This window comes from Protobothrops mucrosquamatus, unplaced genomic scaffold (assembly GCF_001527695.2).
Source record: "Protobothrops mucrosquamatus isolate PMUCROS unplaced genomic scaffold, P.Mucros_1.0 scaffold242, whole genome shotgun sequence".
NCBI classification, from domain to species: Eukaryota; Metazoa; Chordata; class Lepidosauria; order Squamata; family Viperidae; genus Protobothrops; species Protobothrops mucrosquamatus.
The window spans coordinates 503890-527096 of record NW_015386592.1 but is presented as its reverse complement, the minus strand read 5'-3'; the positions used below and the strand labels follow the sequence as shown (position 1 = coordinate 527096).

The window sequence follows — 23207 nt, the reverse complement described above, 5'->3', positions numbered from 1 at the left end:
ATTATCTCCACTGCATTGACTACCAGTCCAAGCACACCCCTAGTACCCACAAGTACAGCAGTAACAACAGGAAAGCAAACAACCACAATCCTTCCTGCTCCACCATCAACACGACCAGTCACCTCTGGCATTATCTCCACTGCATCGACTACCAGTCCAAGCACACCCCTAGTATCCACAAGTACAGCAGTAACAACAGGAAAACAAACAACCACAACCCTTCCTACCCCACCATCAACAAGACCAATCACCTCTGGCATTATCTCCACTGCCTCGACCACCAGTCCAAGCATACCCCTAGTACCCACAAGTACAGCAGTAACAACAGGAAAACAAACAACTACTACCATTTCTACTCCATTGTCAACACTTGTCTCGACCACTGCCAGAATAACAACAGGAAAGCAAACAACCACAGCCCTTCCCACTCCACCATCAACACGACTAGTCACGTCTGGAATTATCTCCACTGCATCGACCACCAGTCCAAGCACACCCCTAGTACCCACAAGTACAGCAGTAACAACAGGAAAACAAACAACTACTACAATTTCTACTCCATTGTCAACACTTGTCTCGACCACTGCCAGAATAACAACAGGAAAGCAAACAACCACAGCCCTTCCCACTCCACCATCAACACGACTAGTCACGTCTGGAATTATCTCCACTGCATCGACCACCAGTCCAAGCACACCTGTAGTATCCACAAGTACAACAGTAACAAAAGGAAAGCAAACAACTACAACCCTTCCTGCTCCACCATCAACACGACCAGTCACTTCTGGAATTATGTCCACTGCATCGACCACCAGTCCAAGCATACCTGTAGTATCCACAAGTACAGCAGTAACAACAGGAAAGCAAACAACAACTATCCTTTCTCCTCCACTGTCAACACTTGTCTCCACCAGTGCAGGCCTATCAACTGGTAAGCAAACAACTACAACTCTTTTTATTCCACTGTCAACAGTCACCAAAAAAAAAAAGCAGTATATCATGTAATCTCTATTATTATCTTACGTGTTCTCAGCAAGATATTTCAATGCACATTTATCGAAATGTTTACCTGTGGTAGAAAGTTATCTATTTTAATTGGAAATTTCCTTCTCCCCCATGTTTTAAGGAAACAACTTCATCATTCTGGTTTGTTTAATTCATGCTATAATATGTGCCCTGCACCTGGATGTTTCCTGACAGTACTTCAGTAAACATGGTTCTGAGGTAGTCAGTGGTAAATCATTCTCCTAAGCATAATGCTGTGGTCCTGAATGTAGTTGCAGAATTTTTGAGTTAACTGTGATTTTTGTAGGGGTAGGGAGTTTTTTCTCGCCATAATTTATGAAGAACAGTATTAAAGTTTGGTAGTACAATTCCAGTTGGTATCAATCTCATATCATTTCGTTATTTCTATGTTATATTTTGTGTCTTTCTCAATATCAGGCTCTACACTCGCAACTACTTTAAGCAGAGTAACTCCATGTTTCTGCCATGTATCTGGAACTCCTGATTCTTTATTTTCTCCTGGTGAGTTTCATTCAAAAATTGCTTTGACTGTACATGTAATTGGAGCTCATCTTTCCACATAAGTACTCTATAGTTTCTGACTATTTAATCTGGGGATGCTAGTGAAAATGTTTTCATTTATTCAGGTATTTAACTTTTTTTTTTCATGATGAATCTGAAAGCATCAGTTCCTAGTCTGAATGTTTTATTTAAGGATATTGGTCCTTAGAGACTTACCATACTCCAGCCATTCCTTTTATTATGGGGAGAGCAACATATACTATGCCACTCTGTTCCCAAGCACTTGAATCATGAGTCCAGTGCCTTTCCGGGATCTTCGGGCTTGAGATGAACAAGAGTTAAAATTCTGTTTTCAGACATTTTTTCTTATTCTACCAGTTTGTATATTTTTTCTGAACATTTTTGTTAATATGTGCATTTTGATGTGTATTTTTCCTATAGACTGCATTGTTTTATATCCCGATGAGGAACTTACCTTTTTTCTTAATAATTAATATTATTAATAATATTAATTATTAATAATTTTGCTTAATATTTTAAAACTATAGATTTTGGCTTTCATATAGTCTCTTATTCTCCTTTAGTTTCAGGAAATTTTGCAATGGGATGGAATAAATTATTATTGGGGATAGACAACGAAAAGGAATGGTTATTGATCCTCATGCCAGCCTCTCTCTCTCTCTCTCTCTCTCTCTCTCTCTCTCTTCCTGGGAATTGACACTTGCTCATTATAAATCACAAAGGCCGTAATATCATCCACAGGTTTTTTCGGTGTAACATACTCTAAAATCAATGAGCTTATGTTCAAAGAACACATCCTGAATCACATTTAATGATAACTTCTTTGATGCTTATACAGTATACCAGATTTACTTCTGCATAAACTTGATTAGAATGACATGTTGCAATCAAAAATATAATGTTTGACTTACACATGCATTTAACATTTAATTATGTGTTTTGATTTATAGCATTTGTGCATACTGCTTTTTAATTTATTGATTCTTTTAAACAGGGGAAATAATATATAATACAACTGATCATTCTGGATGCCGTTTTATTGCAATCTGTGATGCAAATTGTGAAATTAAGAGGAATCCGGTATTGTGCCCTACAACAACTCCCCACCCATCAGTTACAACCTCAGGAACATTACCTATTCCCACTTCCACAACTTTTACTCCAGCAACTGAACTACACACTTCCCCAACTCCAAGAACTGGGGAAAACATTTTCTCAACTCCTGTACCAGATTGCCCTGATGCGGGTCCACCTAGAAAGGTAATGTGGGGTTTTTTTCATGCACTCCTGATAAAATTTTCCATTAATTGGGATTAAGCATTATATTTACATGACTTGCATAGGCAATTTAACCTAATAGAGCACAACTTTCTAAAAGTTTGTCTTCAGAAAAACAAATGTTGGAGGTTTAAATCTGGGGTGATAGTTGCCAATCACCTTCCTTGTAGTTCCCAAAGCCCTCTCTGACCACGTCTACTGTTTGCCTGGAAGACAAAATATAAATTGTCATATAAGCTCTATAAACAATTTGAACAAAAGAAAGGACCTCCTGCAAGTCTCTTTGAAAAGAAAAACAACAAATGTTGGCCATAGGATGTGAAGGCCCATGTTCAAATTCCCAGTTGTAATTTTTTTTTTGTTATTGTGAGCGTGGATCCATAAAACGAAATCTTGTGTTCTCAAGATTCCTGTTGGTCTCACTTTCTGAAAGGGTGATCTGCTTTAGAACCAGTATTCCCATTCATCTGTTTTAGTATTTGCAGTAAGCAGCATTCCATCCAGTGACAGACATTGACAGAGATGTCAGCATTCCAAAGAGTGCACTGCCAACAACTATATCATCCAGAAAGAGAAAGAAGGATGAGATTATTGGCACAGCACTCAATGCTCTTCTCTATTGTGTTACATCCTTGGGTGGACACAACTAGCAACAGTGGCTCTTCCTTTACACTCAAGCCTTTATTTTAGCCCCGTCTTCATTAGCATAGCTCTCAAGGGTCTTTCACAGTCCTTGAAGCAGAAGATTGAATAGGGATCTGTATATGCAGAGCATGTCTTCTTTTACTCTACTCATAGTGTCTTCCTGGACACATTCGTGTAATTTTCCCGGCAACAATATGGAAATAATTTGCCATTGCATTTTTGTAGTGATTTTTTTCTATTCCTTTTTCCAGTCTAGTTTAAAGACCTAGGATTTCTTAGTAGTTACTCATACAGGTACTAAGCAAACCTATACCTGATTATCTTATGAAACCAAACAAAATCAACTAACTGCTCCCGGGTGGCACTCTTTGTTTCCCAAATGGTATTATTGCTCCACGTTGGAAAGATCCCCATTTGTCCCCAAATTGGATTACTCCACATTGATTCCTAGCTGACCTTAACTTTTTCTTTCATTGTTTTTAATGAGGTCAATAATTTTAGAGTAATTTTCTCTTGTTTGCCCCCCAGTTTAATGAAACATGGATGTTTAATAATTGCACTAAAGCAACATGTGAAGGGAACAACCGAATTGTTGTGGTGCCACTCCCTCAAGCTGAGAAGATAGTCTGTGCCAGTGGACTCGAACCAAAGAAAATAGTGGATAAAGATGGTTGCATAGAACGCTATGAGTGTGAATGTAAGCAAAATAGATTACAGTATAATATTCATATTTACAAAGGAGTAAGCTCTGTCAGGTTTAACTCCATCTCCTTTATGGAATTATTTGTAGCATTCCAGCTTTGATTTCTGGAAGAAAAAATATGTATATTTTAATTTTATGTAATATGCAATTATCTCATATATACATGCATTTATATATCACCTCCTATAACATTATCCAAGTTATGACATTCACTCTTTTTAATGGTTACAAGACAGCTCTATAGTCCTTCAAATATCATGGTTACTAATTCTTTCAGTGGTGAATTAAGTATCCTTTGTTAAGATTTTTAAAGATTCCACATCTAAATGTGCACCTTTTTAATTTTTTAAAAAATATGTTTTCTTATAGGTATCTGTAAGGGTTGGGACCATTACAACTTTATGACTTTTGACGGCACTTCTTATACTTTCCATGGCAATTGCACTTATATCTTGGTGAAAGAGATTGTGAATAAATATGGAAACCTCCGTATTTTGCTTGACAATGCCTTCTGCGATGTAGCTGTTAATCAATCCTGTTCCAGATCCCTAATTATATATTACAACTCTATGGAAGTCCGACTAACTAGTGAAATACATGAAGGAGTGAGAGTTAACAAGGTAATGTGTCATAGGTTTTAAAAATAATAGTGTTTCAACCAAATAGAGAAAGCTATAGTTATGGTAGGGCAATACTGCAAAATACTTCTTGAATCATATAGTTATCATGAGAAAAATATTTGTTTTTTTAAAAAAATGTTGTACTATCTTTAGGACAGACCAACTACTCTTATTCTTGAATTAATGTTTATTTATGGTGTGATTTATGGTATAGATAAATGTCATAAAGTTCAGATAAATATCTTCCTAGAAACAATGCCATTGGGCCAGACCTTGGGAGAATAGAAGCTTCCACATGGCTCACAGAGCCATGTAGTGATGGAAGGGTGGAACAAAAAGTCTTGTAATAGCTAAGTCCAGGCTACAACTAAGCACCTTTTTAAATTGAAACCATTTCCCATGTAAAAGGAAATCTACCAAATCACAACACTGCCCTTTGGAAAATATGTTTAATAGGGATAGAAGAGCATTCATACATCCAGCTCTTCACATTCTAGTTGCCCATTGATTATGTGCCCTCAGAAGCTGCAAGCCTGAACTGTTCAGCTAGCTGCATTTATACTCAGGGAATTGTTTTTTATTGCCAATTATGTATTGTTGCAGCTTCAAGCAGCTGGACATCATTGTATCATACAGGTGGAGAAACACACATATGAGAAACATGTATATATACACATACATATACATGTGTGTGTATAGACACACACAGTGCTTTTTTTGTCATAGAACGGAGTTCTGGCATTTTTTTTCGACGGATTTTTCAAGTTTTAAAAGTAACTTTTGAAAATTTGATATTTGGTCCACGTGGACTTGAATCGCCCTGTCGAGCATAGCAGGTCGGTGGTAAAATCATTAAAATGGTGCATGCAGGCTGCTTGTGTGTCGAGTCTGATGCATGCGTACGTCATCCGCGCTGGTTGTGATGCTGCTGCTCGGCTTGTGGCACTGCTCGGCTTGTGATTGGTCGTGTGGTCACGCGCTGAGTGCTTACTGCAGGCGGTGGCCGTTATGTTTCATTACACAACTGACATGTGTGGGTGTGTGTACAGTGATTGACTATGTGCGAAAGGTAAATAATTTCTTTATTTTAAAAAAATCGTTGGTAGATTGAAAATCTTTTTTTAAATTTTTAGTGTAAAAGTGTGACCCCAAATTTAAAAATGAAAAAAAATTACTAATTACTTCTCAACCACTGGTCCTAAGAACTGAATATATAATTTTTTAAATAAAAGATTAACAAGATGTGAGTTCTGGCACCTTTTTTCTTACAAAGAAGCACTGGACACACAAATACATATAGCTTATTGTTGTGGTTGTGGTTGTTAATCTTTAATTCAATTCACAGTCTGGGACTGATAAAAACATAACAATTCAAGTCCTAACCAAGGACCTAAGAGCTGTTAAGGTAACAGCTCTTAGGTTCCGAGTAAAGTGGTTTTTTTGCAGTCGGAATATTATTATTGCTATTATTTGAATGTTAGCTTGAACAGTACTTTGGGGAAAAGGCAGGTTACAACAAACAAATTATTTTTTAAAAAAATTCTAAAAGGGCAGCAGAACATAAGTATTATAAAAGCGACTGAAGTAAAATGCATTAAAATGGCGTAAGGTAAATTGTTCAGATTTACATTACAGTTTGCTCTTCAATCTTCTTTATCCTGCTGTTTCTAGATTTTTTTCGGCAATGACTCTGTCCCAGAGGGCTTTGTCAAAGATGGCATTGTGGCTACTAGTAATGGTGTTACTATGACGATTGAAATGCCTGCCATCAGTGGTTTTGTTTCCTTCAATGGTTTCACCTTCTTTATTATGCTTTCACATGAACTCTTTCAACACAACACAGAGGGACAGTGTGGTAAGTAATAAGATTAAACAAAATATTTCAGCACTTTCTCTCCAAAGTGGTACCTTCAAAAGAAATGAATTCATATGTGAGCATGCCCATTATTGTAAAAATCAACAACAAAATAAAGTTTAGCAGTAAGATAAAGGGTCAGAATATTTGTCTTTCAAACTCCTTGTATTTCCATTTATAAAAGAATTCAAAGTTGCTGCTACCTAGATCTACAGTAGCTAGCTTGATTCAGTTTCAGAAATAAAGATGTCTTCAAGATGAACTTGGCTTTTCATTCATGCAGACTGGTTAAACAGTATAATGGAAATAGTTTCTCACAAGTTTTTCCTGGGTATTTCTCACTTTTCCAGTAACAAATAGTGTTGGAATCCCCAGGTGTTCTGCCATCCAGTTTCTAATCAGGTCTGATCCAGTTTAGGTGTCGGACAAGCCGTGTAGGCTCGATGCTGACACTTTCTAAGTGGCTTGATATAAAACAGATTCATACACAAACACACAGACACAAATACTCAGAGCCATCATTCACATTGGATACGTTTGTGTGTGTGTGTGTGTGTGATATCATTGTTTCTTATTATTGAAACAGGAAATCCATTTCACCATCCAAATGTTATCCCAAGTGGGCATGCTGAATATTCATAGAACTTGCATTTTTAGCCTGCTTATGATTTGCCTCTTTTTATTCCTAGGGAGTTGTTCAAATGACCAGTCAGATGATTGTCGCAAGCCCAATGGACAGAAAGCTGACTCCTGCTCAGAAATGGCTATCTACTGGCAAGTGCCCGATATCAATAAGCCCCACTGTCAGGTGGAGCCAACAACACCTCCTATAATGAGCACAATTGTGCCAACTACACCAGTGGAGTCTACACCAACACCAACACCCTGCAGCTTTCCATCACCTTTGTGCCAGCTGATTATAAGCGAGTAAGTGAAACTCAGCTTTTGCAAACATGGCCTCTTTTGTCTCCGGCATAACAAATAATATGAGACCTTCCCAGAAAACATCTGAGTCCCATCAGATATAAAGTTACTTGGAATAGCAGTGGCAGGACCTGAAAATGCATCATCAGAAAGATTGTGAGGTGCACGCACAAGCACACATCTATACTCATTTATATGCAGACACATTTACTAGCATGTGCAACAGAATTGCTTGAGAGTCAGGTTCCCTGCTTCACTATAATTCTGCCACAATGAAGACTAACCCCAACCCTAATCCACTACCGTGCAGTGGGGCTATATTGCTATTATCCTTCTCTTTTTTCTTATCTTTCTCATCTTTCCTACTGTCTTCCTTTGCAGTGATGGCGAATCTTTTAGACATCGAGTGCCCAAAAACCGTCCTGCCCCTCACCCCCACCCCTGCTCTGCCCCCACCCCACCTGCCCACAGGGCCACCTACCGCCTCCAAGGCCTGCCACAACAGATCACCCAGGCGGCCCTGCAGCACCATGGCAGCCATGACCTCTGCCCGCATCCCACAGCATCATCTGCGCACGGTGGAATGTGAGGGCGGAGTCTTGTCCCTGCTGCCTGATTGCCATGTCCTTGGCTGCACTGCTCTGCATGGGATGTGCCTGGGGGCTACTTTCCTCGGGGGGGCTGCTGGTGAGCAGGCGGCTGCGGGGGGAGGCAGGACTGGGGTGATGGCATTCGTGCCCACAGAGAGGGCTCTGCGTGCCACCTCTGGACGCTTGCCATAGGTTCGCCACCACTGTCCTATTGGTATCTTATGATTTATCACTTGTTGTTTGTATCTTGTGATTTATGATTGTATCTATGACTTACCACTTTGTTGTTTGTATGTACATTGAGAGCTTATGGACCAGAGACAAATTCTTTGTGTGTCTAATCATATTTGGCCAATAAAGAATATTCCAACCTGTGTTAGTACATCAAATAGATGTCTACAAACTACTCCTATTCCCCAGTTCTATTCACTCACCAAGCTTCTCTCTTCTCTTTCCCTTACTTCTCAGTAGCCTGTCGCTTACCTGGCACAATGATAGGAAAGGGAGCTTCACCAGTAGACTAGCAGCTCTTGGCAAACTGGCCATTATCTGATTGAGCTAGGAAGCAGCAGTTCTAACAGCAATCCAGATGGGAGGGTCTGCAACCGGTCTGCAGACCAGTCTTGGACATGAATGGTCTCCCCAACTATACATATACCTTGTATGGTGATGTTATGATATTTCACAGAATTAGTTATTGCCCTGTATTATTTACCAGGTACTCAAATGATCTTCAGATTTCTTATATATCATATAGAATAGTAGTCTAGGAATGTGACCTAGCAGTGCAGAGTTTTTACATGCTTCAGTAGCATGTCTTTGCCACAAGGCTTATTCTTTCAGTTGTACTTTCACCATGAAGAAGAAAAAAAAGCTTGTTTAATTGATATAATTTTAATTTCATCACCTGGTTTTACAGTATTTTTGCAGAGTGCCATAAAGTTCTGTCTCCAAGAAATTTCTATGACAACTGCCTCATTGAAACATGTCAGGCTTCCAACAATTCCTTGAGTTGCATCTACATTGACATGTATGCCTCTCTTTGTACGGCGAACGGGGCTTGTGCTGACTGGAGGAGCAAGACCTATGGGAAATGCCGTAAGTAGAGGATGAAGCATCTGTGTTTGTGTCAAAAGACCACTAGACAGCCATGTAAACTGAACAGCAACACGACATGGGCAAACATTATTTGCATCTTGTATCCCAATTCTTTTTCAGACTTTATTATTGTTTTTGAAGATTGAAAGGCAGAATGCAAGGTAGCAGAAAATATGTAAAGCACTGGGAAGAAGAGGAGGGATTCCAATCCTTGGAAGTCGCACTTAGAACATAAACTTTAGCTAATTCTTCACTGTATTCCAGTCTTCAGAAATATTTGCTGATTCATATCAGTCTTTCTAGAATATGATTTTTTTTAAAATTGTATTTATATCCCATATTATTTTTACAAATAATTCATGTTTGTGAACATATCCAACACACCCTCCTTCTCCTATTTTCCCCACAACAACAATTCTATGAGGTGAGTTGGGCTGAGAGAGAGTGACTGGACCAAGATCACTCAGTTGGCTTTCACAGTTAAGGCAGGACTAGAACTCACAGTCTCCCACTTTTTGTATTGGTGACTTAACCACTAGATCAGTGCTTCTCAACCTTGGCCACTTGAAGACGTTAGGACTTCAACTCCCAAAATTCCCCAGCCAGCAGGGCTGGCTGGGGAATTCTGGGAATTGAAGTCCAGACGTCTTCAAGTGGCCAAGGTTGAGAAACACTGCACTAGATCAACAGTGGAAAGCTTCAAGCAATAGCAAACATCCTCAATTCTGCACATTATATTGTATAGTATAAATCAACTCTGCCAGTATCCATGTGTGAATCATATTCCACAAGTTATGGCCTTTTCTAGAGCCTTATTGTAACTGAAGTTCTCCCTTTGTCTGAATAGATCCATATAGTATGTTGGCTAACCAAAAAAAGAGAAAATGCCTTCCCCATAGGACTTATGTTTTAATTAGTGGAAAGTTTAAAAAGCAAATACTGGAAGAAATTACTTATAAATTCAGTAAATTGTTATCACTCTTATTTGTGACCTTTGTTTCACAGCAATAATTAAATGAAAAACAGATTTTGGTAGGGTGGAGATCCTAAAAACTGCAAAGGTTCTGAAAATATCCTAAGTATAACTCTTTCAAGGTCTATTTTAAACAGCTCAGAAACAAATCCAAAAATGTTGTTTCTGTTACAAACAATGTTATTTTTTTATTTTGCAATTAAAAGTAATTAACAGTTGCAAGTTCATTAGGACATAAATGTTTTTCAAAAGGAAGAAGTTGCCCCTTCGCCCCATGAACTTATAAATACTTAAGGTTCAGTCCTCAAAATTTAATAGAAAGCACTCTTGGTGGAATAATGTAGAGATTTGACTATTTTCTTCAAGGAAAAAATAGAGGAAGAAAGATAAATAACAAGAAAGAAAAGTTAAAAGGTCTCTTTCCTCTCCTTGATTCTCCAAACAGTTTGAAGTCACTTGTAGCTGTTTTATTGGTTTTGTTGTCCTACAAAATCTCTGGAGAAAGAGGTTGTGTATCTATAGTGCCATATAGTTTTTTTCCCCTATTGGAATATAAACCTTTGCCTGTTCATAATGTATTTTATTCTCTCATTTACAGCCTATTATTGCCCAAAAGACAAGGTGTATGCTCCTTGTGCTCCTATTCATCCAGAAACCTGTGAAAATGGGTAAGAAGGGGTAACATTAAATTACAATACTAATTCCTTTAACAGGTGTATTTTTTATTTCTTTCAATAAGAAATGGGACTTGATGGAATATTACGAATTTATACCCAAGTGTGACATAATGACAGTTTATCTATTAATTAGGAAAAAAAGTTATTTTAAACATTCTTATCTATGTAATGATATATGAGCAAAACTAAAGGTTATATGAACTAACATGGCATTTAGCTCATACAATGAGATTACGTCTTGCTCTCCTTTTGCACTAATGCATATCTGTCACTGTACTATGTAACTATATTCTGGAACTGTATTTTTAGTTATTTTTATTATTTATTAATTTATTTAATTTGGGGGTCACCCAATTCTAATGTAGCCCTGATTTTTTCATATTTCTGCTTGAGTCTGAATAAAACCTCTGCTTTTTAAAGACTTGCCTGAAATCTAATATTTGGATACCTTAAAGCAGTTGCATCTTTTTTTGGGGCTCACCAGAAATCCTGAAAAATATTGTACTCTTTTAAGGAATTCCAGAAAAGTCCCAGGGTTGTGTGAGGTGCACACTTTATTTGTTAGAGGCACTCTAGTATTCCAGAAATGAAGCCCTTTGATAAGACATCTCCATGTGCTTTACTTGAGAGCAAGGTTCAGACTCAGTCTGCCTTAACTTTCATATTTGAGAGAGGTTTAAAATGCTAAAAATGGATTTTCTGAAGTATCTAATTTTGAATAATTATTGCATTAGGAGTAAGCAACAAGAATGACCATTTCTGAGTTACCTTTCTAGATTTAGATCTCCTATCATTAAAGCAGAAAAATTAAGTCAACCCAAAGTACATAGGGAATATGCATGGCCTTGAAGTTTGAAGATACCCAAAGATCCCTGCATCAAAATATTAGATCCTCGTGGAGGTGATTTTTTCAGAAGACACATACAGGTAGTCGTCAACTTATAATAGTTCATTTAGTGCCCCTTTAAATTTATAACGGCACTGAAAAAAGTGACTTTTGGCCATTTTTCACACTTACAACCATTGCAGTATCCCCATGATCACATTATGCAAATGGCAACTGGGTTGTGTTTATCATGGTTGCAGTGTCCCGGGGTCATGTGATCACTTTTTGTGGCCTTCTAACAAGCAAAATCAATGGGGAAGCCAGATTCACTTAACAACCATATTATCAACTGAACAACTACAGTGATTCACTTAAACAGCTGTGACAACTAAGACTCCACCCAGAAATGGCATCCTGAACCAATCAAGCATTTCCCTGCTCTGGCTGGACAAGTGGCTGCTTTGACTGCTAGACACTGGAAAAGGAGTGACATAGAATTACCCCTCAAAGTGCCAATTTTCTTTTATGTCTGAAGAACTCTTTTCAAAAACATGATTTTTGTGGGAATTCATGATGTGCTCTTGAAATATTTAATCACAAAATGGAAGACACCATATTAATCTGTCTGGCAACAACTTTATCACTGAAAAGATAGCAGGAATATTTATATATAATACTAAACACATTTCAGTAATATACAATTTTCTCCATTTCTTGCAGATTAACGCATGAGAAGAACGACCATGTTGCTGAACGATGCATTTGCCCAGAGGGCACAATCTTGTTCAATTCTCACACTGGCCTCTGTGTTCCAGAATGTGGTAAGTTTCTCTTTTCATTATGAATAGTGATGACCCACTAGTTACTGAAGCAAAAAGCATACTGATGATAAGTAGAATCATCTTTATATTTGGCAGTTGCGAAGAACAATCGTATGGTTTCGGAGGGAAAGATGGCCTTTACAAATTTTGCTTTTTCAAGGAAATTAAGTACACCAGCTCTTGTGGCCACAGTTTTTTTGTAACTGTTTGTAGTGTTTGTAGTTCAGGGTTGAAATGAGGGGTCCTTGGTGCTCTCTGAGTTCTTGCAGATGTTTCCTTACCAAACTAGGTAACATCATCATTGCAATGTTCAGAATTCCAAGCTAGCTGTGGTCTTAATGCATCTTGATACTTCCATGTTGAAGGAGACTGTACTATATTATCTGAGCAAAGGACAGCTGTGTGAATTGTTAACCTTTTTTCTTTTAATAGGTTGTGTGGGACCAGATGGATTACCAAAACCGGTAAGTAGTTCACACAGAATGTTATGTCATCATGAACCCAGAGTACATCACTAGCAAAGGGCATCATGTCACTTTTGATTGAAGATGGAAGACCATTTCACTTAAAAGCATAAAATGGAAAGATCAGTCCGTGGAGGTAGAGGCAGAGTCAAAACACACGCCCAAAAGTTGTTCTTAGAAGAGCAAGATTAAACTAAATGAAATTAAAGATTAAGACTATACTTGGAAAGAATCTTATAAAAAATACTAAACAAAATATCAATTTTAGGGAACCGGTTAAGGTTCTGGCCTAGAAACCAGGAAACTGTGAATTCTAGTCCCATCTTAGGCATGCAAAACCAAAAGGGTGATTTTGGACTAGTCACTTTCTCTCAGCCCAAGTCCCCTGGTTGTTATTTTGGGGAAAATATGAGGAGGAAGGAGTATTGGTATGTTCGCCATCTTCATTTTTATATGAAAAAGCAGGATTAAAAAAAAAAAAAAACACCAGTTAACCTCCAGTCCTAACTAAAATTCTCAACTTCATGCCCATTAGTTAGGTTTATATTGATCAGACAGAACTCTTGAAAAGATGCATACCTAATTTATAATAGTTTCCTGTGGTTTGTAATTTTAAGGCCCTTCTTGGCCATTCAATAAAACCAACATGAAGAAAATCTCTCCCAAATGTTAAGGCACAATTCAGCAGGCATATCTGACACAATGAAAAGTTTAAAGCCGAGTAATTGCTCCTTCTTAAGTCCACTGATGGTCCAAATCATAAGTTAGAAAAGTACAGTTATCATTGCCTCCTCATTAATCTGATTTTTCTTAACAACAGCCTGGTAGCAAATGGAAGAGCAACTGTCAAGAGTGTTTGTGTGATCCTTTGTCTATAAGCGTACAGTGCAAGCCACAGAACTGCTCAAAAACGACACACAGTTGTGAGGAGGAAGGATACATGCCCATCTCTGTGCTAAATCCAGAAGATCCATGCTGCCCCCAAATAAAATGCGGTATGCATTATTGGTTTACTTATCTCTGATACCAAAGGGGTTGTGAAGCTCTATTGTGCTCTCCTCACACACACCCAGTGCTTTTTTTCTAAAAAAAAAAAAAAAAAAGGTGCCGGAACTCACACACATCATACAACCCACCTTGCCTACCCTACAAGGTTCCATCCAAAAAAGGTGCTGGAACTCCGTTCTGGGCGTTCTATGAGAAAAAAAGCCCTGCACACACCTGTATCCATATACAGCTTTAATATATTACAGGCACCACAAACACCACCACAACCTCTGTTGCCCTCTGACAGCAGGGGCTATGATTGCTTGGAATGACAAGGGCTATGGCCCAATGAACCTTCAGACCCCAAAGTCTGAGAAAATAATCTAAAGAAATGACATCAGGGTGCTGCACAGCCAAGGTCTAAAAAGGAAAAAGAAATAAAAAATAATCAGTGAAAACGTCTGGCTTGCTTGAAGGTGGAATTCATGCACACACGCACGTGCAGAGAGAGAGGGGGGGGAATACATGGAATGATGTTGGGAGGCAGGGCAGCCAAGGGAAGGATCAGTTAAAAGGCAGCTTAGCCTGAAGCAAAAACGTGAACAGGGCAAGAGCTCAGAAGAGACTCTCCCTAGTTTTGGAGGCCATAAAGGGAATGAGAGATAGAAATAGTTTCAGACTTGCAAGATTCTGTTCTTGTAATTTTACAATAAAGTAAAATTAGCTCTTCTTATGTTTTCTGTCTGGCTGACACACACTGCCCGCTTCACCAGCACTTTTGAGACTAAACAGGTTTATCTGGTTGTGGTTGATGAGTCTTCCACATAGCAAGCACTCTTTGTCTTTGAAAGAAGAGAGGGGAAGCATTGTTATGCCTAGGTATTTCAACTTTATATCACCACTTATCTTTGTGGTATTGTGATGAACAATGATGCAAAGCTATTCTGATTCCTGAAAACAGAAACAAGAGAAATAATAATTGGGTCTTAAAGTATTAATATTAAATACTAGCTGTACCTGGCCATGCGTTGCTGTGGCTCAGTCTGGTAAAAGCATGTGTTGCTTTTACATCCAACAGATGGCGCTGTTTTTCAAAAAAAAGCATGTTTTACCTGTCACAGGTGTGACATCTATATAATAGTAGGTATATAAAAACACGTGCGTATTCGAATGCAACATTGTATCAAAATTTCAAAGCAATTGGTGAAGAACTTTCAGAGATTTAAGATTTTGAACAAATGAACATTTACATTTTTATTTATATAGATGTTTCCATTAGAGAAAAAGTTAACTGCCTGTCACTTTTTTAGAGAGAAAAGGTTGAGAGAGAGCATCTAACAGGGACAGTAAATCAACACTCAAAAGAGAACTGAATTACCAATCCACATATTTGATATCTAGGAAAGAGCAATCTTTGGAGATTCAAACAGCTGTATTCTTCACATGCTAGCACCATATGCTTCAGATAGAGATTTCAGACAGAAAGCTAGAAATCTGAGATTTCTAGGATCAAGGTTACATGCACTCAATACACCAGGATCTCCTTGTTCTGATATGTCATTAGAATTATAGATGAGATGGACAACATCACAAGAAGCCAGGCATGTCCAATTGCTTGGGGCTTCATTCAGTTCTTTCTTCTTGTTGATCTATTTCACAGTATGCAACATCAGTCTGTGCTCCAAGGAAAAGAAGATTTGTAAACCTGGATATCACGTAGCCTCAATCTCTTATGATGACTGCTGTGGCAGCATTAAGTGTGGTAAGTTCAAACTTGCTGAGATATAATATAATATAAACAGATTATATTATATAAACAGCCATCACCAGAGGAATTGTAGATGAGATGAAACAGCATGAATGTAGCATGGATATATTCCTAATTTTGGTTTCTATTTGTATTTTATCTCATAACAAACTTTAATTTAAAAATGGGAAATTCGGGTAGCTATAGAAGCATAAGAGAAGCTGTTTTCTGCTGTAGATTTGAAGTTGTATTGAAATAGCATCCCCTACTTTAATATTTTACTCAATTTATTAATAATAAGTCTGATAAAACTGTGAAATCCCCATTCAAACCTTCATTCTGCAATAAAGCTCAGTGAGAGTGACATTTCATATTCACATATTCACTGAATTTGGTGGATCAGAGAAGATACACCCAGAATTCCATCATGAGAGGTTTAGACTTGTCCCTATATCTGTGCCTTATCTATCCCAAAGGGTTGTTGGCTGCCATAAGCTTCTTGGAGGAAAGCAATATAAAAGTCACAAATAAAATGAAATAAAAGTAACTTTGTGTATAAAGTATTCAGCTATCTTCTTACAATTAGTTATAACTGGTTATTTAAATGGTATTAAATAGTCAGTATTCAATAGTCAACTTAGAAAGTTCAGACTGCCTCAGGAACTGTTGATAGAATTCTACAGAAGAATTATTGAGTCTGTCATTTGTACTTCTATAACTGTCTGGTTTGGTTCAGCAACCAAACAGGACAGGTACAGACTTCAGTGGATACTTAGGACTACAGAAAAAACAATTGCAACCAGTCTGCCTTCCATTGAGGAGCTGTATACTGCACAAGTCAAAAAGAGGGCTGAGAAAATATCTACAGACCCCTCATATCCTGGACATAAACTGTTTCAACTTCTTCCCTCAAGACGACGTTATAGGGCAGGGGTAGGCAACCTTGACTCTTTTATGACTCGTGGACTTCAACTCCCAGAATTCCTGAGCCAGCCATGCTGGCTCAGGGATTCTGGGAGTTGAAGTCCACAAGTCATAAAAGAGCCAAGGTTGCCTATCCCTGTTATAGGGCATTGCGTGCCAAAACAACTAGACACAGGGACAGTTTTTTTCCCTTGTGTCATCACTCTGCTGAACACCTAATCCTCACAGTATTGTCCGATGTCTATTTACCCATGTTGTATGGCTATATTATTATTATTATTATCCTTCTCATCTTCTCTACTACCCCCTCTTATTGGTATTCATTATTATGATTATTATTACTCTGTGGCTTGGCATGTACACTGAGAGTTTCTGCACTGCAGACAAATTCCTTGTGTCACCCTTGGCCAAATAAAATATTCTAATTCTAATTCTACTATTCTATTCTAATTCTATTAAATTCTTATCATTTTTTTTAAATTTTTAAATCTGAATTTCGTTTCCCATTATACTTTAAATAATTGGTTCTTTCTGTTTGCAGAAATAAGAGAACGTATCTGTTTGGTTAATGGATCAGTTTATGAGGTAAAGAAATTAGTATTTATTATACACGTATGTGAATAAACCTGTTTTCTACATTTTCAATTATAAATCAAAAGTTTAGCATGAAGATCCATACTGTACTCTGGATCTCACCATCTCTGCCAGGGAAAGGGTTAATTGACTTGAGTTCTAGAGAATGCACACAAGGAATGATATCTGTGAGGGGGACCCCAAATATTAAGATGGTACTTACAATGGTACAGTCAAAGCCTTTTAAGTCTATAAAGGAGAATATCTGTAGTTCAGGGTTGAAATGAGGGGTCCTCATTTCTGAGCTTGGTTGTTTTCTTGCAGATATTAATATACAGTATATGTAACAATAATAATAATAATAATAAAAAAGAGAGACCAGGACCCTAGCTTCAGAGCTGCTCACCCACTGACATTCTTATACAGATTCCTATTAAATATGCACCATCTTTCCTTGTCACTTACATGTTTAATGAAAGAAATATACAGGCTTAGTTACAGTAAACACAAATGCTGCCTTTTCCTTTATGAGAATTATATAGAATTATATTCTATATTTTTTCCCCAGCCTGGGATGACTGTTCCTGGTAAATCCTGTGAAACGTGCATCTGTAGTTCTGTTAGGGACCCTGCTACCAAGAGAAATGTTGTGGAATGTAAGCCGGTTACCTGCAACACGGATTGTCCCATGGTAAAAACAAGCCTTTCCTGCCTAAATGTAGCTTAACAGGATTTTTACCGGAGGCTCTCTCTCCCATAGATTGGTAGCCACCAGTATTAATTCTTATTGTCTGCTAACAGGGTCATGAGTATCAAGTAACACCTGGTGAATGTTGTGGAAACTGCATCCAAGTGGCTTGCATCGTCACCATTAATGGTACTACTGAGATACTGGAGGTAATATCTTCTTATTCATATTGTAAACAAGTGAAATAGTAGGACATTCCTGTACTTTTGCTAACTAATCTGAACTTCTTCCCGAACTTGTATTTTAATGCCTACTTTCTTCATAGCAATGGCCGATGAGAAATACTGTAAGCTATTAGAATATGAATAGGACTCAGCATGCTTCCCTCCTAATATATTGGACTATACTTCATCATCCCCAATCTACAACTCTGGTAGCAACTGGTAGGATAGGAAAGCTGGACTGAACTGAATATAGGTAGTCCTCAACGTATGACCACAATTGGGAACGGAACTTCCATTGCTAAGCGATGTGGGCATTATTTATTTTATTTATTTATTTATATTTGAATTTATATCCCGCCCTTCTCCCGTAGGACTCAGGGCGGCTGACAATCTATTTAAAATACATACAAAACAATACAAATTTAAAATTAATTAAAAAGAATATTAAATATTTGTCGAATTTAAAATATAATTAAAACCCCCCTAAAAATTACCCTAGGCCAGTCCTGCAAGNGGGGCAGTTCATTCCAGAGGGTGGGAGCTCCCACAGAGAAGGCCCTCCCCCTTGGGGTCGCCAGCCGGCACTGTCTGGCTGACGGCACCCTGAGGAGACCCACTCTATGGGAGCGTACCGGTCGATGGGAGGTACTCTGCGGCAGGAGGCGGTCTCGAAGATATCCGGGTCCGATGCCATGGAGCGCTTTAAAGATGATTAGGCAAAACATCATGCGACTGCACCACTTAGCAACAGCAATTCCAATAGTCTCGGTTACGATCATCAGGCCAGGCCAGTGCTATTGATACCATAGGCAAGGACTTCACATTTCTCCTGCTCTGCAGTGCTTGCCTTCACTTCATCTGCCTCCATCTGCTTTATCTCCTCTTCGTTTCTGCTCTTTTGGGTGCCCTGCACTGTGCCTGCTGCTTCCCAGTGTCACTGCCCACAGCTGACTTTTGCTGTCTTTTTTCCTCCTGCTGGTGGCCCTGAATCTAAGCACTGGACAAGGGTGCAGTTCTGAGATGCATGCAGTGAGAACAGCAGAGCCTCATCTGCCAACGGGAATTTGCCAGGCCCAATCAGGGTGGAGGCAGCATGATGCAAACAGTGATTCAGATATGTGAACAACCGGTTCTCTGTGTGGATGCCGCTTCCCGGAAGTCCATTCTGGGCCTGGGCAACAGAAAATTAGCTACCGGTTCTGCCAAAGTGGTGCAAACCGGCTGAATCCCACCACTGGATGTGAGAAAAAGAGCAAGTGGTAGCTCCCTGAGAGAAAGTGCAGGGCTATGTGGAAGGTGCTCTTTGGGATGGTGGCAGAACTGGAGAAAGAGGGAGGTGCAGTGCACACTCTGCAGCTCATCACAATAGCAATAGCACTTAGACTTATATACCGCTTTATAGTGCTTTATAGCCCTCTCTAAGTGGTTTACAGACTGAGCATATTGCCCCCAACAATCTGGGTCCTCAATTTACCTATCTCGGAAGGATGGAAGGCTGAACCAACCTTGAGCTGGTGAGGATCGAATGCCTGATAGTGAGCTGAATTAGTCTGCAATACACCACCACGACTGCTTATGTTGCTAGTACTGCTAGAAAATCAGCCACTCACAAAAACACCCAGGCACTGTCACATGTGCTGCCAGTGCTAGAATATCTAAACAGCCAAGCTCCTCTTCCACAGCATCTGAGGCCATGCTGGGTGGGAAATTCTAGAAGTTGAAGTTCATACATTTTAAAGAATGAGGTTGAGGAACACTGATTTAGACATATTAAGAACTTTGATTTATATTTTCTATTATAGTTTATAATATAGTTTACAATTAAAATAACAGTCTTCTCTCATACTCTCTCTCTCCTAATTTATAAAAAACAGCCTGGGCAGACAAAAGCGAGTAATTGTAAACAGTACAGATGTGAACCAAGGAACAATATACTAGTTTTGGTTGAGACTGAAGAAACGTGCCCTTCTTTTGATCCAGGCTGTAGTCCTGTAAGTTTTATATCACTTTTTATTTATTCTTTTTTCATTTACAGTCTACATTTGTTGAATGTAATGAAACATGGTTTCTAAAAACTATACCAAAGGTTTATATCAAATAGTCACGATCTCCATCTGTCATTCAAGGTTGAGGTTAATGTTATTTATTATTAATAATCTTTCTAATGATTCTTATTCATATGCCCTGAATAACTAGCAGTTGCCTCCTACACCATAAAGTTGTTTATTTGTTCAGCAAGAAGAAATGGTGATGGCTAAAGCTAGGAGTGTGCCCCACATCTCATTATCCTCCCTAAATATATTCAGTATGAAAATATTCATATATTCAGTATGAAAATGTTTTTATATATATATAATACTTATATTTGGACGAGCAGCATTATCTCTCTTTCCACATTTAGAAACTCAGAGATAACAGCTTGTATTTCTTTAGGTACCAATCTTATCCACATTATAATCTGGATTATTTTCTGGAATCCCTATTATTTTCTGGCAGAAGAGTAAATGTCACACACTTGGATGAATTGAACTGAAACTGTTGGGTTTTTCTCATTCTTACCACTAGTGAGATCTGGTGTTCATTAGGTGTTTTTACAGAATGTGACGTTCCTCAATGAAAAAAACCATAGAATGCTTCTGTTAGTAAAAGTGCATCTATGGTTTCTTTACAAAGATTGAGAAATGATGCATTTTTTCCCACTTCATAAGCAGACAATAAGCAATAACTCATAATTAATTCATAACTTGCTGGCTTTGATTCTCTTCTTTGGATAGATTAAATAATGATAGATTGAAGCATTTTGTTAATGGAGTTTAAAATGAAGTTTTAAGGCTAAGGGTACATTTAAAACCCAGTACTAGAAAGTATCTACTTTTACTTTATATCCAGATGTAATAATGATTAAAATAATAAGACAAACTTTCTTTGTTGTCAAAGGATCAAATTGAATTGACTCCAAATGGCTGTTGCAAGATATGCAAAGAGAGTAAGTAAACAAAAATTTAAAAAATCCATAACTCATAGGGTCCTTATTAAGTAAATTTGATGACCATTACCTCTACCTCTTCATTTAAATTTATGAATCAAAATGTTGAAAAGGGCATGCCTAGGACTGAATCTTCTGCTATATAGTTTGATAGAGATAAATTGTCTCCTGAGATACCTAAACATTTTTTGCTTCAATTTGTTTTTGCTTATATCTTACCTGTCATGGACTCTTCTCCACCAGGTCAGCAAAACCTAGTCTGTTTATTATGCACATCTTGCACACTTCCCTTAAGTAATACTCCAGTCGTATCTATTATTGAATTCCTGAGAGTGAAAACTGAAGGCTTTGTGGGCTTGTGTAACATTCATCATTATTTGTAGGGAGTTAAGCAGATGGCAACATCTGGCATATCTTACCTTAAAAGGCTAAGTGGAGTCATAGATGGTTAATAAACAAATGGGCAGCTACTGGGGAATTCCAAAGTTGTAGGAGAGATTGAGAAGATCAAAAAATAACTTGGAAGCAAACAAATGGTAGATTATTTCTTTAGTCAGCAACTACAGCGGTGAATGTGAAGACCAAATGAAAAGTTTAATATTTCCTTTTTCTCTTTCATTTTTAAGCACCAAACTGCAAGCCATACAAGAATCAAACTCTAATTCGTGAAAATGAGTGTGTATCTTCTGAAACTGTTGAACTGACCCACTGTGAAGGAACTTGTCCAAGCTCTTCAGTGTAAGTGACAAGGAGGCCTATCCTACTCTTACCTATTCATTCCTCTGCTGGGTAATGTGATATTCATAAAATATCAGCTTAGAAACTAAACTCAAGGTTACGTTGATCCACCTGGACATCTTGGAGACAAGAGCCCCTTCCAATTTGCCAGTTGATTCTATTGGATTGTTTTGATGATTGGGTGGCTATGTGCATTCTTAACCACTCCAACAAACTACTGTATTTGCTGGAGTTTTAAAACTCTATAGTAACCCCAAAAGACTTATTTGAGATGGACAGTGTAAAAATGCATGTAATAAGTTCCATTTTACAAAAAGTATCTAACTTTTTTTTTCCCCATCTGTACAGATATTTCCAAAAGGAAAAGGCATTTCATCATAATTGTGCATGTTGCCAAGAGCAAAAGAGCCATAGAAAAGAAGTAACCTTAACATGTCCAAACGGCACGACCATCATTTATGACTATATATATGTGGATGAGTGTAAGTGCATAACAGACGTATGCCCCTCTGAAGCCCCACCCAGCTAGAAGAAGGATAAGAATTTTCATTTTTCTTTGTTCAAGATAAATCCAACGATCATTCTGCAGAAATCAGTCATCATCCAGTGCTATTTGGATCTCTCCCTGTGTCCTTGACTCCGATATTTTTCTGTTGGCCAGGTGCTTAATCAAATTAATGTCCTCTTTCATGTAAAAAAAAATTACATTCATCCTGGCAAAGTGTTTTCAAAATGAGAGAGTTCTCATTGGACGTTTTTTCTCATTGGAAAACCTTCCAAGTATTCCTAACATAATAATAGTAATGTATAACATTTTAATGTAGAAAACTAAATTCTTATATAGTATGTCCATGCTTTTCTTGCTTTGCTGATTATTTGGGGGAGGGCAGGGGTTACAAGTCTTTAAATGCAGGCACAAACTTCTGTATAGCACCAATGCACGTGCTAAACTTGCTTTCCTATTCTGCATTTTTGAGATTAATAAACGATACTTGAATAAGTTCAGCTTGTATAACTGCTGTTTTCATTCATCCAACTGCTGTCATCCATTAAAGTCAAACTTTCACATTGCAATAATTAACTGTTTCATTATATGAAAAGAGTAGGGCAGCCCTTCCCAACTAGTAACCTCCTCCAGAAGGGATTACATAATTTATTTAATTATGATCAATAACCTGCAAAGTATAAACACAAAACAAACAACCCACCAGTGTAATGGTCATATAAAATGTAAACATTTAAGATTTTAAAAACGGAGAAAGAGAAAATTTGAATATGATACAATCAACAAGATAAAACCTAAGATAAATAGAAATAC

The 23207-nt window shown here is 37.9% G+C and overlaps 1 protein-coding gene across 2 annotated transcripts in view; it reads left to right on the top strand.

Moving 5' to 3' along the window:
• LOC107286058 (mucin-2) overlaps positions 1-22892 on the top strand; it is a 61029-nt gene extending 38137 nt beyond the window's left edge. The window contains exons 31-51 of one of the 2 annotated variants that reach the window (XM_015814353.1): positions 401-529; positions 602-931; positions 1444-1527; positions 2543-2808; positions 4000-4168; positions 4544-4794; positions 6466-6649; positions 7339-7576; positions 9083-9261; positions 10833-10902; positions 12458-12558; positions 12991-13022; positions 13843-14017; positions 15670-15771; positions 17222-17265; positions 17822-17944; positions 18055-18150; positions 20040-20156; positions 21103-21151; positions 21778-21889; positions 22238-22892. In XM_015814353.1, the coding sequence (XP_015669839.1) occupies positions 401-529; positions 602-931; positions 1444-1527; positions 2543-2808; positions 4000-4168; positions 4544-4794; positions 6466-6649; positions 7339-7576; positions 9083-9261; positions 10833-10902; positions 12458-12558; positions 12991-13022; positions 13843-14017; positions 15670-15771; positions 17222-17265; positions 17822-17944; positions 18055-18150; positions 20040-20156; positions 21103-21151; positions 21778-21889; positions 22238-22418 (3032 nt within the window). In that variant the 3' untranslated portion in view covers positions 22419-22892. Of the gene's footprint in view, positions 1-400; positions 932-1443; positions 1528-2542; positions 2809-3999; positions 4169-4543; positions 4795-6465; positions 6650-7338; positions 7577-9082; positions 9262-10832; positions 10903-12457; positions 12559-12990; positions 13023-13842; positions 14018-15669; positions 15772-17221; positions 17266-17821; positions 17945-18054; positions 18151-20039; positions 20157-21102; positions 21152-21777; positions 21890-22237 lie in introns of both variants that reach the window. The other variant, XM_015814352.1, reaches the window with a different exon arrangement.
• Positions 22893-23207: the final 315 nt, after the last annotated feature.